Source organism: Leptosomus discolor, chromosome 2 (assembly GCF_034619465.1).
Source record: "Leptosomus discolor isolate bLepDis1 chromosome 2, bLepDis1.hap2, whole genome shotgun sequence".
Taxonomy (NCBI): Eukaryota; Metazoa; Chordata; class Aves; order Leptosomiformes; family Leptosomidae; genus Leptosomus; species Leptosomus discolor.
The window spans coordinates 93,700,884-93,716,755 of NC_141392.1; the positions used below are offsets into that span (position 1 = coordinate 93,700,884).

A 15,872-nucleotide genomic window follows, 5' to 3' on the forward strand; every position below is an offset into this window, starting at 1 on the left:
CACTCCCACCACGCAGAAGCAGAAATATAACATGCCTTTTGTTCAGAGATTTACCATGTTTAATTATTCATTTGTTTTCAGTAGCTTAACCATGTATTCAGTTAAATAAAGTAATAAACAAAAGTGTTCAAAGTGAGGCAATATTGTCTTTATGTTATTTTTAAATTGTGATCAGGTATCTGTGGGACACGGAAAACTAAAAATCAAACAAAGTACATAATCTTTGCTTCTCTAATAAAATTTAGTGCCAAATTCTGCTCTCAGGTAAATGTCTATAAAGCATGGTCCATGATGGCATTACAATACAAGGGCATATTTCTGGGTTTAAAAAGTGCAAAAGATCAGGAGTTTTTCTCACATCTTACAAGGCTCAGCACACACCAAATGAAGCTGGTGTCTGGCTCTAACACAGACTGCTGCGCTGACTTGGTGCAAGCAGTCGCAGCATCACTCAACTCCAGTAAACTGATTTGATTTCACCAGATGGTAGTTTGGCTACATTTGGGTTTTGACTTCAATTTGCCCGCTTCAATGAATGAGAGCACAATTTGGCTCCTTTCTTGGTGAAAAGGAAGCCAACCAAACATGACTTTCATCAGGCCTCAGCTTTTGGCCCCAGATTTCAACATACACTATTACAGCGATCGAAAGAACCATAGAATTTACTTATCATTTTACTGATCCTTAACACATTTCACACAGTCCTGCAGCGAGCAGAATCACAGATGAACCTCAGAACATACAGAGAGCACAACTACTACACTGGACATGAAAAGGAAATTTTATTAAACATGTTTACATAACATGAGTTGGAAGTTCATTTAAAAGCACAGGGGAGTGTTAAGACAAGTGGTCAAAATAGAAAGATACTATCGAATTATAACTAGTTGGTTTTTGGCCACTAAGACAGAACAGGATCTAGTAGTAGTGCACCAATGCTTGAGTTCTTCCTGCTCAGCAGGTCGAGCAGTAACCAATCTGCGCCCTATGGAAAGATGGGCAGAATAATTCCCACGTGTTGAGTAATAATAAATAGTTCACTTGGTGCAGGCAGTATGTCTATGAATTAAAACCTAGTGTGTACACAGTTTCTACGTGTGTTACAGCCCCACAGTAGGAATCTACACCAAAATAGTTATTAGAAGGAATTTGGTCCGTACTACATCACGTTTTCCATAGGGTAAAAAATAAAGTCCATCTATAGACATTTAGCACCAGACTCACAGACCTAGCCTGGCTAAAACCTGCAAAATGTCTATAAGAAAAATGGATGGCTTAGATTTCTTGGTTACTTCAGTAGAGTAATTACGAGCAAACTGTACAAGTACATGCAACATACAAGCTGGCCTATGTGGAACTAACATACATTATTAAATAACCTTTTTCATCTCTTTTTACAAAACGTGCATGCAGCTTTGAACGGTTCCAAGTCATGCTGCTCTATTTGTGTGATCACAAAATTGAATGGCCTGTAAAAGGAGGGGAAACATATCAATGCACCTGCAGGAATTTGCAGTTGTTCGCACATTTACAGAATATCACAAGGGATTTCAAGGCCAAGAAGAACTCAAATTAATAAAAAGCAAATTTAAATTTGACTTTTTTTTTTTTCTCCAAAAAGTAAGATATCTTGCGTTAAAAAATCAAGCCTTGTGCTTGCATCAATCTCAAAGAAATGTAAACTAAAATTTGATAAAAACATTAGTAAGTGCAGAATATTTCAACTGGAATTTCCAGTGAAACATTGAACAACTCATACCATGCTCTATCCAGGGCAGACAGGTGTGTCTGAAGCGACACACATCAGAGAAGCCCAGGTACAGCGGAAAGTGTCATATGCTCAATCCATTCCTGGTCAACATTTTGGGAAGTCAAATATACATTTATACACCAAAACGTAAATATTTCCTCTTGGAAAATTGCATTACCAGTAACATATTCAATGTCAAAATTAAGACTAAAGCTGCTTTATACCAGTCCCCAGCAGTAGTTGCAGAATTCTTCAAAATTCTTCCATGCAAAACATCATAAACATAAAAGTTATTATATATAATGCAAACATATCTGCTTTTTACAAATAAAAAGTGGCACTGTGATGATTATTAATTTTTAAGAATATAACTTAGATTGGTCATTTGTTCTGGGTTCCCACGTGAGAGACTTGGAAGTACCAGAACTGAGAAACGATTTGAACTTGCTGGAATCGTAACTGTGGCTGTTGAACGCTTTAACGATGCTTACAGAGATATGCTTCAGCCCTTTTTTGTTTGGTTTAGAAAAAGAAAGGAAGGGTCTCTGTTAGCATTGTGAGGACTTCTACAAAACTAGCAGAATCACATGGCAAAAAACTAGTAGAAGTGACAAGTACAGAAAAACTCTGAAACACCAGGAAGGTAACACTGCTTGAGGGCTCTGTCAAAATGTGAAAAATACAACATTGTTAACAGAGTGAGAGCTTCCAGTTTGGGTCATCTTTGACTTAGGTCGAATCTAAAGGTCCCTCTTTTTTTTTTTCTTTTTTTTTTTTGTTTGTTTTTTTTAAATCGGTATAAGCATCGGTGATAGCCGTTAATAGATTGGCCGTATGTGATATACCTTTGTTCTGTCAATTTAAGCCATCTCTTGACAAACAGACATATGTTTGGATAACTACTACAAGCAAAAACAGAAGTGATTGTCTCTCTCCAACAGTGTTTTTTGATCATGTGAATATCTGGTTCCAATTGTTATCCTGGGTGATGTTTTTATTAGACAGCACCTGCTACTATGATCTAATGCAGGGAGGCCCAGTTGAACTTTCCAGAGATGACTGGGAAGCCCTGCGTGTCAGGGGAGTCAAGGTTGGATCCACTAGTGATGAAGGTGGAAATAATTTATACCAGCCTATTACCACACTGGACAGATCCAGTTCCTCCAGAAGGATCTGGGCAACTCCCATGAAGCATTTGTGGTCCATTCGGCCATAGTCTCCCCAAACTATTACCTGGAAGAACACAAAATACAGGTTCAGCATTGTCCCCAAACCCATCCTTATATGTTCACTCCTGCTGTTATGTGTAGCATAAGGAAAATGTTATTCTTAAGGGTGAGCGATTGCTCCATCTTGTGGGAAAACCTAATGGTAGGACAGGAGTGAGAGTCAACAAAAGAGAAATGTTTAGTACAGCCAGACATTTTGCAGGTCTGAAACCACAAGCCACAAGGATGTGTTTGCTGGTATTTATAAAATTAAATGCTTAGTGAGTTGGAATGGGTTTACACACATTGCTTAAACTTAAGTAAACATGCAAGTGCTTCTCCAAATGATAGCCTAAAATGGGATGAAGAAGCAACTGACCTGAAGGACTTTACCCTGTGGACTTTCATCAAAAACCAGTGTCTGTTGGTACAAAGGATCAAGGGTCTTCCGTGCAATTCTTGTCTTCTTCTTAGCTATACATGCTCCATTTTCCAATAAATACACTTTGACATACGGAGCTGCAAACAGAACATCATTAATTTTATGTTTGGACTTAAAAACTTCTACATTGCACATCTGAGCTGGAGGACAAATGCCTTAAAAGGAAGCTGAGTGGAAAAAAAGTGGCACGTTATCTTCACTGTATAATCTGAATACAATTATCTTCATAAAATAAATGACACATCCTATAATAAATCAATTTGATTTTTATAAACTTTGAATGTAACGATCTAAGATGTTACTAACAACAATTATGTTTCGTGTCTGTCATTTTAAGAACATTTTCTTTTGCCAGGAATTAACTGTCACTGACAGCTACTCTGGAGTCTCTATGTATGTTTATGGGTCAGAGATATTTCAAAATAAAAGACTTTGTTGTTCCATTGAAAGGAATATTTAAAACTAAGTCACTCCGATAACACAGACATTAGTTGCTCTTTCATCTTCAGCTCCTAAGGAGGTTTTAAAGTACCATTTTGCCAAAATATTATCTAAAAATACTGTTCCAGTTGTCACGGTAAGTGGTGGTTGCGGTAGTGATTATAAATCTCCTCTAATAAAGTTTTCTATAAATAATTAGAACTTCAAAAATGTCCTTGTAAAAATGATACAATATTAAATCTCATTCATTAGACAAATTATCAACACTGGCACTAGCATAACCTGCTGTCTTCTTGAAGCACTGTTGCATACAGAAGATCCTGGCATGTGAGTCTGTTAAGCTGCTTGTTCAAAGTACTTTCATCTGTTCTCCATCTCTTGTTTTGATGTGGAACAAACACAAAGGACTTCATCTACATCAACAAAGCTCCTCTGAGATATATGACTTGCCTAAGGTACGCAGAAATATTTCTGCAAATGTTCCTTCCAGAACGGATGTTGAGTTCCTGAAAATCATTCCTTGAAAGCTGGCACGCAACTGGCAGATGCAAGGTGGTAATAAGAGGACAAGGGTATATCCATGCGCACATTCCTTGTTGAAATGCAAACCAAACAAATAGAAATGTAGTGACAGCTAACAGGGAGCTCAGAAAGTCTCAGATCCCCAGTTCATCATGATATTTCATATTCTTGTTTTCTGTTCATAGATTGTCTGTTTTTTTCCTTACCTGGGGTAGATTTGGAGCCAGGTTTTTGTGTGAGGCCACGGGCTCTAATGACTTCTACTTCTAACTGGCCCTTCTTATCCACCATTCCAATCTGGATGTCACCTGATGAGGAGAAGAAAGAAGCCCGCATTTTAGAGAAGCAGTACGGCCCAGGAGATACGGTCTAAGAGTGAGAAACAGAAAGGCTAGCTTGCTACTAGTCTGCTGCATTAGTGGGCTTGTCACCTCTCCTCCTGATTCCTTCAATTTCTCCATCCTTAAACCAGGAGTAAAAGATACATACTTGGGGAGCATGGTGCCCTCTCTTGGTGCATGGTTTATACCAGAGCTCAGTATTTCTCATCCATGGAGGCAGTCAAATTTACAGCAAGACTACGGTATAATCATCTCACCTTTAATTTTGCACTGGTGAATTAGCTAGAGACTGTTGCCCCAGTGTGCCAGTGACTGACAGGTGCTGCCCTGACAGTGGTCCCACACTCAGAGAGCCTAAAACCCAAACTCAGAAATCCCCTCGGCTGGAAGTTTCTGCCTCCAAGCTGAGATGCAAGAGCTGGCAGTGTGAAGGCTCCTTGTCTGATGAGACAGGAAGGAGAACTGCTGGTAGAGGTTGAAACCTTCTGTAACTACAATTGACTGACTGGATCCTCAGCTTAAGGCAGAGACACCAACCAGTCAAAGCACATAGTCATAGCAGAGCTTCAGAGAATGATGCCCTGCCCGCCAGGAGCTCAAAAGAGGTCTTTTTTCAGCAAAAGTCTCCAACAAGTACAGGTGTGACAATTTTCCTGGTTTTATCAATACTCCACATCCATTTTTGGTGTGGATAAAACGATGCAACATGTTAAGATATGCAGCTGCTTTTGCTACTAAATAGTCAAACTTGTTTCCCTGTCTGAGTTCTGACAAATGACTTTCCCTGCAGAAAAAGGAAACCGCTTAGTCTGAGACCAAGCACTGTTCTGATCTAGATCAATAAAATGCAAGAGAAGCCAACTATGGGCTGATGCACAAAGCATTGTATCTCTCTGGTTTCACATATCATGAAATCAGCTGGGCAGAAATCTAACAGGCCACTCAGAATAAAAAAGCACAGTGTGACACTGGCAGCTAAGTGATGCCTATGCAAATAAACGAACTATACATATCTCTATGAAACACATATGTATGTATACATAAGATTGTCTAAAAAACCACACTGACAAATAGGTGGTCTTGAACTACAGAATTTGGGGTCTGGATTTAGAAAGGCAGCATTTTGAAATTAACAAGGCACGAGATTTTCACTTGCTTGTCTAACATATGTTAAAGCAGTGTTTATACCTTGTTACCTGAGGTATGACAGAGCAGCACGGAAGATTTTTTTAATCAATCAAACTTTGCTTGAATAAAAAGAGCTCTGTGTTTCACTAAAAATAGTTCACAGGAAAATTCCAATGAGCCCTTTTAAGAGCACATGTCTGTATCGCATATCCAAAATAAAACATGCAACAGAGAACCAGAAGGGGGAGTGATAATACAAACATTTTCAAATTGTCACTAGTGAAAGTATACATAGAAGGTCTTCTGAAAATTGTTAGAAAGCATGATTGAGTGCTTTTTGGGGGGTCAAAACTTGAGCCTTTAGTAAATAAAGCAGTTCTAAGAAGTGAAAATAAACGTAGTACTCAAGTAATTTGCAGAACAAATTTAGTCAGAAAACAAGATTAAAATACAGAGATGGAAGAAATCTAAACCCTTATATTCATACCAATAAAGCCACTTAGATTTTCATTGAGCAAACATCTCACAAATATCTTCTCTTTCAAAATAATAATAGAAAATATGAATCTAACAAGTTTGGTAATTATTAATCCATTGGTAGCAGTGATTTGGACTTACACAGCAACCCTTGCCTTAGGGGGTACTCAACGCATTCTCAAGAAAGCTTCTGTCTCCTCCTGCTCATAAGTTGGGAGGGGAACACTCTCTCCTGCAAGTTTGCTTTCTGTTTCTCTCTCCTTTTTCAGAAGTGGCTCAGTAGCCCTTCCTGAAGCTGATTTTCCCAAGACAGCTGTACTGAAGCATTGGCCATTTATAATTTCCAGCAGTAGAAGTATGGTTAAAGTACTGGATCAAGGACTCCTCACTTAGCATCCTAAAGCATGTCTAAGAATTGCTCGTATAGAAGCAAAAAAAAAAAAAAATCAAACTTTTCCGAAGATACTTACACAGTACTGTACTGTTGCATACCTTATACACTCATACTCTGTCCATAACCAAAATACAGCTAATGCTACTATAGGGAAATACAGACTGGTCTGGAACACAGAGATCACAGACAGCCCCAGGCAGCTGCTGTAGAAAAGGATTTTGTCTCTTTCATGACTAATACTGGCTTTATCAACAGCTGATTATTGGGCATTGCAAATGAGGGCAGAAGTTTCACATTCTGGGGTCAGATGAACTAAGCTTGGACAAGTGCAGAGTTTGGCCAGAAACTTGTCTGTCGCATCCAATATAGTCTGTGGCAAGTAAATATAAACTGAACAGCTGAGATTTTGCAGTGAGCTACAATTGGAGAAGCCACAATAATTTTGAGTGGGAAGTAAAGAGCAACCCCTATCTTCAAATTGCAAATGAGATTAGGTGACACCTCAAATGAAGCAAATAATGTTTCTCACCCTATTTTGGATGCTAGCGTGCTAGGAATTCCAGTGACTGCATATAGAACCTTTATGTTCACAGTGAAGGTAGCCACTCTGTAAAAGTCTTTTTGGTGCTGTAGTCTGGCAGCGCGTGTGTTAGTTAATTGGCTTATTACTCATTTAACAGAGCAGAGCATATTATTCTTACCCATTGCAGGGGTTGCTAGTGTTTGCCGGCCTACTAACTGTGCAGGTCCAAGTCCATCGAGGAAATCACTGAACTGACTGTCAGCACCCAGCCGTACTCCAGGAAATATTAAGCTGAAGACAAAAAGAAAAGCTGGTTAAGCGTAAGAACAGGATAAATTTCTATTGTCCTAAAGTATTTACCTCAAAAGTACTACTGATACAAGGCAAAGAGCTCAGGGTGTGCCACCACAAACTGGTTCTGCAGCATCAGGAATGAGCTGTCTCCCATGGACCCCAAAGTAGCATAGTGAGATTCTGCACATAGACCCAAAGTAGTTCATAAACCAGTTCTTGCTAAGGAGTTCTCCAGGAGCAGTGAAGAGCCTGATAGGTGAATAAACTATGAGTGACCTTGTACGAGAAAACATAAAAAGCCTCAGGAAATTTAACAGCCTATCATTCTTCATTCTTGAATGCTTGACTTAACTTGTAATACTGTTTTATATCTATACATACATCCAAACCCCATCCTCATCAGTTAGAACAAACAGGGGAAACAGATGTGTACACTAAATTAATCTGATTGCTGCAGCTGTTTAATGAAGCAGTACACTGGCAGGCTGTACTAGTGTTGATTAGAGCTAAATCTAATGCCACTCCCTAGCCAAAACATTCTTGTAGCCACATCTGGATCTACAGTTGGTATCTACCCCTCCTTCAGGACACAAACTGAAGTATAATAAACCAGCAGAGAATATATAGAAACATTGAAGGTCAGGTTGGACGGGGCTCTGAGCAACCTGATCTAGTTAAAGATGTCCCTGCTTACTGCAAGGGAGTTGGACTAGGTGACCTTTAAAAGTCCTTTCCAACCCAAATTATTCTATAATTCTAAGATATGTGCTTTTCCAAGCTTCTTTCTTGTATTCCAGAATCTCCACTACTTTTTAATAGATATACAGTCTCCAAACAATAACAAAATTAACAAACACATAAAAAAAAAAAAAAAAAAAAAGAAAAAAGAGAGAGAAGGAATGATCCATGGTGGGGAGACTAAGTATTGACTTCCTCACCACAATTATGAAGAACAGAAGAATAGACTTCGAACCAAGTCTAGGTAGCATCTTAACCAGTAAGCCATCCACCACTCTCTATCTGCTTCTCCCTCAAAGGAAATTCCCTATTAGACTGGAGAAAATAATAACAAAACTTCCTAATAAAAACATCTAGTGTGAAAAGCTTTGATTTCCGCAGATCAGGCTTATGTGCTCCAGTCATTCAATTCATACTGAAAACTCTTTGCAAACACCACTTAGTTGGATAGAAAAAGCCCATCCTTCTCTTCAAGACTAACCGCTCATACTATGCCTGCATAAACATATAGACTGCCTGTAACTAAAACTGGCCAGAAAATATCAGCACAGTGCTTTTCATTAGAAAACTCTGATTTACCAAAAGGTCTCCAGTTCAACCATCAGCTCACCAGTTACAGCATTCACCTAACCTCGAGATGCAGCTTCAAGCCCTCCCTTCCTGACAAGACACACAACCTGCTTCTCTCCCCACTGGCACTACCCTTTCACTCTTGCCCCTACTATGAAAAGTTTCTTGCTCTTTTCTTTGGCCCTTTTCCCCCAGATGTGTTACATTTTGCTATGGAATGACTAACAACATTGAAAACATTCACTAGAGAGCATTCTTACTTTTCATACACCTCTAGCTGTACACATAAATAATGAAGGCTGTGAAGTCCACATTCACCTTAATATGTATTAATTCTAATTCATTAAACTCCAGTTACGGGTCAAGCAGAAGAACATAAGGTGGTACCTGGGGTACTTACTGTAGAAATCTGCATTCTCAGCTCAGCTGAGCTACACATCTGATTGGTCTTATGAAATGCAGAATGAGGTATGATACTGTCAAACTATGTGATCCTGGAGGTAAAGTCAGTATCATAATGTTCATACAGACAAGGAAGGAAAAGTAGCCTGTACAAACTTAACATAAGCATTTCCTACTTGTCATCATTACCCGCCTACAGTAATGCCAAGAGTGAACTACAGACAAAATACTACTCAAGCAACCAAAGTTAAGCTCTTGCTGATTTTGTTGGGAATCCCACAAGGCAGGAAAAACATAGCAAACATTTTTGCTATTCTGAATACAAGGTGCTATCAAAAACTGATTCATGCTTACACTAGACATAACATCTGTAGTTAAAGGTAACATTTCTAATGCTCAAAAAAGGCCCAGAAGGAGTGAGAGAGGGAGAGGCACAGTTCCTGTACCCCTGATTATGTGATGGAGTTATGCAGCTTCCTCTCCACCCTGCAGTTGTAACCAACTAATGTTCTACAAATAATCCAGTGATGCACACGGGGGAAGTTATTAAGTAGAAAATTGTTTTATTGGTCATCTTTCTTACAAGAATCTCTGCACTGAAATCCTTCATTCACTATGATCTAAACCCAGAGCTGCTGCAAACTAACATCATTTTATTAAACTCATGCAAGTTTGCAGAGCATCTGAGGATTTGATCTATAGCTAAATCACAGAATCATAGAAAACCAAAAGACTTCAGACAAGTTTTCTAAGCCCCAAAGGACAGCACCACACTGAACAAAGCCCTCTGGTATCCCTTTTGCTTATGGCATTGTGTCCTGTTTATGGAATGTTTCTTTTCCTTCATTGCAGTAAGATACATTTAACTCTTTCACCTGAGTTTTGTTATCTGCCTCCTTTGGCCCATTCTCCTGGGCTTCCCTTCAGAGTTACTGTTAGATATTGGTGGTGTTTCTTCACTGGCCTTACTGTTTCCTTCCTCTTGCCAGGGACTGGAATAGGGATGTGTTTAAGGAACAGGCACAGTGTTTAAGGCTAAGGTCAGTATAAAGTGGGTTTGCAGTCAGGAAATGAAGTTGAGGTATACTGAGGATCAGGAATCAACCAGAAGAGCTGATAACTCTATCAAACTATAAGTCTGGAACAGAAACATAGTGAAAAGTTAAGGAGCTGGTGTCAAAAGAATGGACCAAAAAAGCAGGACAAACATGGTCAGATGTGAAGAAATCTATTGTATGAGAGCGCTGAGAGAGGTAAGGAGAATTGTCAAAGGCAGAACTGGTGCTGGAGCAGCAAGAGATGGGGAGCAGGCACAGGAGCTAAGGAGGCAGAAACAAGTTGTAAGATGCAGATAAGTGTGACTACTGGCGTATGATAGCTCACCTCACCTTGAAGATGTACCAAGTTCTAAAGGATAATTTTCAAACTAAGTCCCACTATGCACAGCCAGCCTGCACTATGTTCCAATAAGAAGGAAGCACTCTGTTTACCTCCCTTGAGCTAAAAGGAAGAGGCTTGTTCTCTTCACTTCCTTACTCACAAGCTGATTCTCAAGTCAACAGTTTAAGGCTCTGCCTTGCAGTTTCTGTCCCCCAGGTGCCTGCTGTGACCTCCAGATCCAGACCTTGGCTGTCCCAGCCTTGCTGATTCTATTTACGCACTCCGAGGGTGGAGCAGAGGATTAGGCTGTTGCCCTGAAAAGTCCTCACCGTCAGTGCTGGGCTCCCAGCTCTCCCATACTGCTAACCAGGGTAACAGGGTCCCTCAGCTCCTCCTTAGCAGGGTCCAGTTTACTGGGTCCTTTGTCAACATGGTGAATGACTGGTGCTTACAGACTGATGCTCCAGCATAGAGGAAGGAAGAAGGATGGCAGGATGGAGTGCTGAAAGGGTAAAGGTAATGCCCTATCATAGAATCATACTGGGAAAATTACTGCTATATTTTACTTATCCCTCATTCTTCGTCTGATGTTTATCTACTTTGGTGTGGAGTTATTCATGATGGAGTCTATTTTTTTTACATGGCTCTTGCAATTCTTAGCATTAATATAGAATCACAGAACGGTTTGGATTGAAGGGACCTTAAAGATCACATAGTCCACCTCCCCTGCCATGGGCAGGGACACCTCCCATCAGACCAGGTTGCTCAAAGCCCCATCCAACCTGGCCTTGAACATTTCCAGGGAGGGGGCAGACACAGCTTCTCTGGGCAACCTGCTCCAGTGTCTCACCACCTTCATGGTAAAAAAATGAGGGTGGTGAGATCATTTGATGATGGAGAAACTGCACCTTTACACAGCTCCTTGCCACCACCATGGCTACTCCTGGCTCTTTGTGCCTCATGCAATGTACAGTAGCAATTGTGGTAACACGGTAGGCATATAAAAAGGTGAAAACAAGGAAGTCCCAATCTCTCATTTTTCCAGGTCTATAGGGTGCATTTGCCTACCCCCAGTTTCCCCATTTTCTAGGGAGGCATCTTCTAAGAATTCCCTAGTGACCACTGTGACTTGGCACACACAGTAGAGTCCCACTAAGAGCTGTGAGGAGGCTGGAGTACTCATACACACTTTTGTGTTAGATCTGCCTTTGTTCTCCTTTCCTACATATTGAGTCATTCAGCAGCAAATGAAAACAGCTGCCCCATTCCCCACAGTTGTCTGCCTGATTTCAGCTGAGGGGGCAGCTGGACTCTGGGTTTACAATTCTCAATAAGAGACTTGGACCAACTCCAAACTAAACTTTCTTTGTATATAAAATTAATGAACAGTTTCATATCGCTGGGATTTACTTACAACATCTGAAGTTTAACTCAGAGTTAAGCCAAACATAACTCAAAGAAAAAGTACCCCTATGTTTTGTTTTGAATAACGTGGTCTCAATTTAGTTGTCTTTTGATGAAGAAAATGCCTCACTGGATGACAGGGAAAAATGTGAATCCTTAAGAAGTCCTCTCTCAGTTTCAATTTTCAAGGAATTTGTGTTATGTGCCTAAAATAGTTCAGTTTTGCAAACATTTCAAGAGGAAGAATCTGCACATAGAGCTATCCCCTTCAGCCAGAGCTGTGACCTCTGTTCACAACCCAAGTTTTATTACAAAGACAAGAAACTTCTCCTACATTACTGATATTTTTAATGTCACTCACTTGCCCTCGGAGCTGTAACTATTTATGCTGCCATCAGTGGATTCCCGACTTGGCTGTCGAACCATACGACTTCTCATCTCTGCTGCCATTCCTGTCTCTGTGCTTCTCTGTATCGTGCTCTTTAGCTTCTTGTTGCCAGCCTCTGAAAGCAGAGAAAAAGCAGCGATAGTTAGAATGACAACTTAGAGCAAAGCCTTTCCTTGCAGCTTTCCCCCAACAACAGTGATCTGACTTGACCATTACTATTTAATAATACAAAAAGGCTATTCTAATCAAAGAAGGAATCTCTCTTCTTTAGTTGCAAATTGGCAATAGCTTCTCTTTAAAAGAGCCGCAATCTGAAGATCTTCATTAGGGCAAACTGTTAAAAAATAGGTGTCTTATTAGTAACCTTTACACAGCTGGAATGTAGACAGGATGACTGTGATAGTATCTGCTAACCATATACTCAGTAAGGTGTCTCTAGCCACCTTAGTTAGGCTGGGTGACTACAAAAGAAGTTACAACTCTCACAGAGAAAAAGAGGGGAAAAAATCCACAGAAAATGTTAAGTACTAAAATACTTAGTTTCAAAAATATAATAATGTGTTTTGACTCAGCAAAATCTTACTTTTCACCACAGAAATTCTTCAAAGTAAACAGGGAGCTTTACATAACTTCTGATCTCAGTACGTCCTAAGCAGAATTAAATCTTGGAGAATTTGTTTGGGAGATGATGGACTTCACAGTCTAGACTTGTGACTGAGTAATGTAATTCTTGTGAAATTGTTTAAAAACATGATCCATTTGGAAAAGCCTCCATCACATATTCTTTAAAATGCAATTTGAGTTCCACCTGGAAGGTTTCATGTTACACTTGAGCAAGGAGAGCTGCCAGTCCTTCACAGGCACGGTTATGGGCTCAAGGTGCAACAGCCGATCTACAATAAATTCTGCTGTCACATGGCAGAAATTATGCTTCTAGATTATGATAATTGTTCTCAAAGACCTTTAACTAAAATACATCCACCAAAGTCTCTATGTGATGTAATAGAGTGTGCTGACTTCAAACTCAGTGTCCTGTTCTTTTTCATTTAGTTTAGTCTGTCATTCAATGGGTAACATTACTTTCTCTCAGGAAGTAATAGATTTGACAAAGTTCCAGGTAAGTGCATGTAAAAACATTCTCCTGAATTTGCCCCTTCATTTCAGTGCTCCTTCATTTGCTCTCCGCAAAGTCTGTGCTTCCTTTTCAGTCTGCTCAGGGGAGTATCTGAAACAGTAAATGTTTCTTCCACCTGCACCTGCTGTGGAGACTGAACTTCTCCGAAAAATTTTTCACTTTCCTGTTTCACATGGACAACATTGATGTTTGAAGGTGACAGATCTTGACCTTTCTTCACATAAAAGTTATGGCTTTGGTAGCCCCCCGCATGGTCTGCGCATTGCTCAGGGTATTTAAACATGCTGTGGAGAATAGCTGGCTCTTCAGGTCTGCAGATGGTTGAGGGCAAGGAGAAATCATACAACAGAACAGCTCCCCCTCCCCCTGAGTTAGCACAGTAACCTCTTCAGAATTTGCAGAGAGACAGCAAACATGGCCAAAGCGAAAAAGAAAGACTTTGTGTACTGGGCTTAGAGGAGACATCACCACAGCCTTTAAGCTGTCTGGGCCAGGTGTTGTTTATCTACAGCCACCTAGATGCAGAAAAACAAATGCCTCTGAGTGGAAGAAATCAGCTACTTCCACAGATCCTTTACTCCCTTCTGAGGCGAACAGCTCCAATGTTTTGCTGTGGGCCACTGTAACTCATCCAAGTTCCCAGTCCCTGGTCAGCTGAAAACACATTAGTGCTTCTAAATGTGAGGTAGCGTAGGCTAGACAAGGTACACCAGGCAGCAGGCTCCACTGTCAGATGGTGCAGGCGGCTGTGGAAGGATTTTGCTGGAACTTCAGTGACTCTGTATGTAGAAAATCAAATACTACATTTTGGACCTGAGCTTTATCTTTAAAACTGGATGGCATGTCCAGAATACCAATGCTGAAAGTTAAGCTGAGCATCAAAAATGAATCAAAAGGCAGCCTAGGAAGTATTAGCCACATGCAGAGCCCTACACCAAAGCGGTATTCTCACATTTTCAGTAGCTAAGCGTTTTCGCCCCTATTGTTTTGTGCCTCACTCTCTTGCTGGGACCCATCTGAAAGTGCCTCTGTTTCCATCTGCTCCTACAAAGGGGGTGAGATTACGTGGTTTACCCCTGCCTTCTTTTCTGGAGCCAGCCAGATCAGGCAGCATGATCGGAAGGATATAATATGGTAGAGCCTGAAAGGTGGGCAGCTGAATAGTGTTGCCTGTGCGTATTCACAGCCGAGGAAATGGGAGTGATGAGATGCTAAAGGCAGCTAAAAGATCGTCATGACATTAGCACTAATTGAGAAAGAGATGTTGCTGTGGACCACCTGGACAACATGGTGGGTGCTGAAACTTATCGACTAGAGCTAGACTGTTGGGAAAGCATAATAAAAAACATATTCATAGAAATAATTGCTGGAAAAAAAATGGACTAAATTACAGAAATGAATATTTTAGCTTTGAGCCACAGTAGAGATTGGTAATAGCAAGTGGGTTTTTTTTGAAAGAGTAATTTTATATTATGATGGATAACATCCATGTTGCTGCTTGAACATACTTCTCTGCTCCACAGATTTTAAATGAACAGACCATGAAGTAGGAATCCTCGTGCATGGCCATACGCAAGTCCACAATCTTGTCTTGCTTTGCTGCAAATACCAGATTGTCTTTTTCTGAGTATTTTTCAAGTCACTGCTCTCTGCCTTACTATGCTGGATTCCACTTCTTTTTTTTTCTTGTCAACACTTTTTGTCAGGTTAAAGATTAAAAAAAATTCTTTTGCCTCCTCTTGTAACTGCTACTAATATCCACAATGTTTCCTGGGAAAAGAGAGTCCTCATGCATATTTCATTTTATAACCTCAGTCTTAATATTCTGTGATACAATCAGAAATATGACATAAAAGTATCCCAAGACAGAATGGTAAAACACATCAAGAGTTTTATGGCAGAAAGGGAATTGCTGTTGCCCATGTCTAAGAACTAAAACATACATTGCACAGGTTTTGGAAGTTTTAACTTTAGTCAGTTATGCGTATCATATTTTTTTCCTCCACTTACAGCACAAAAAGTAATAAGAACAGTTTATCTTATTGGTGTACTCCTGTAAACTTCTCAGCAAAACCTAGTTCTGCAAGGGAAGGGAGGTGGTTAGCATACAGCTGAGTTGGGAACTGCTGTTATTTCTAAAGGCGCCCTGGTAATGTGAACTCTGGGGCACAACTTCCAGTCCTGCCTTGACTGCACAATGAAATACAGGATCCGAACAACTACCAGTGTTTCTCTTGCTCTTGACAATTTTTATATTTTTAAACTTCCATTTTCATCTTGTATTACTTTTAATCTAGCAGTTCTGCATATACCTTTGGAACACTGTCTTTATAGG

General features: G+C 40.1%; 1 protein-coding gene across 4 annotated transcripts in view; it reads right to left on the reverse strand.

The window, feature by feature from the left end:
• Window positions 1–2,764: 2,764 nt before the first annotated feature.
• Window positions 2,765–15,872, reverse strand: part of RIMS1 (regulating synaptic membrane exocytosis 1) — a 339,793-nt gene continuing 326,685 nt past the window's right edge. For 3 of the 4 annotated variants that reach the window (XM_086461476.1, XM_086461474.1, XM_086461475.1), the window contains 5 exons: window positions 12,376–12,517; window positions 7,405–7,517; window positions 4,570–4,671; window positions 3,338–3,477; window positions 2,765–2,983 (listed from right to left, as the gene is read on the reverse strand). In XM_086461476.1, coding sequence (XP_086317602.1) covers window positions 2,765–2,983; window positions 3,338–3,477; window positions 4,570–4,671; window positions 7,405–7,517; window positions 12,376–12,517 — 716 coding nt within the window. The remainder of the gene's footprint in view (window positions 2,984–3,337; window positions 3,478–4,569; window positions 4,672–7,404; window positions 7,518–12,375; window positions 12,518–15,872) is intronic. The other variant, XM_086461477.1, reaches the window with a different exon arrangement.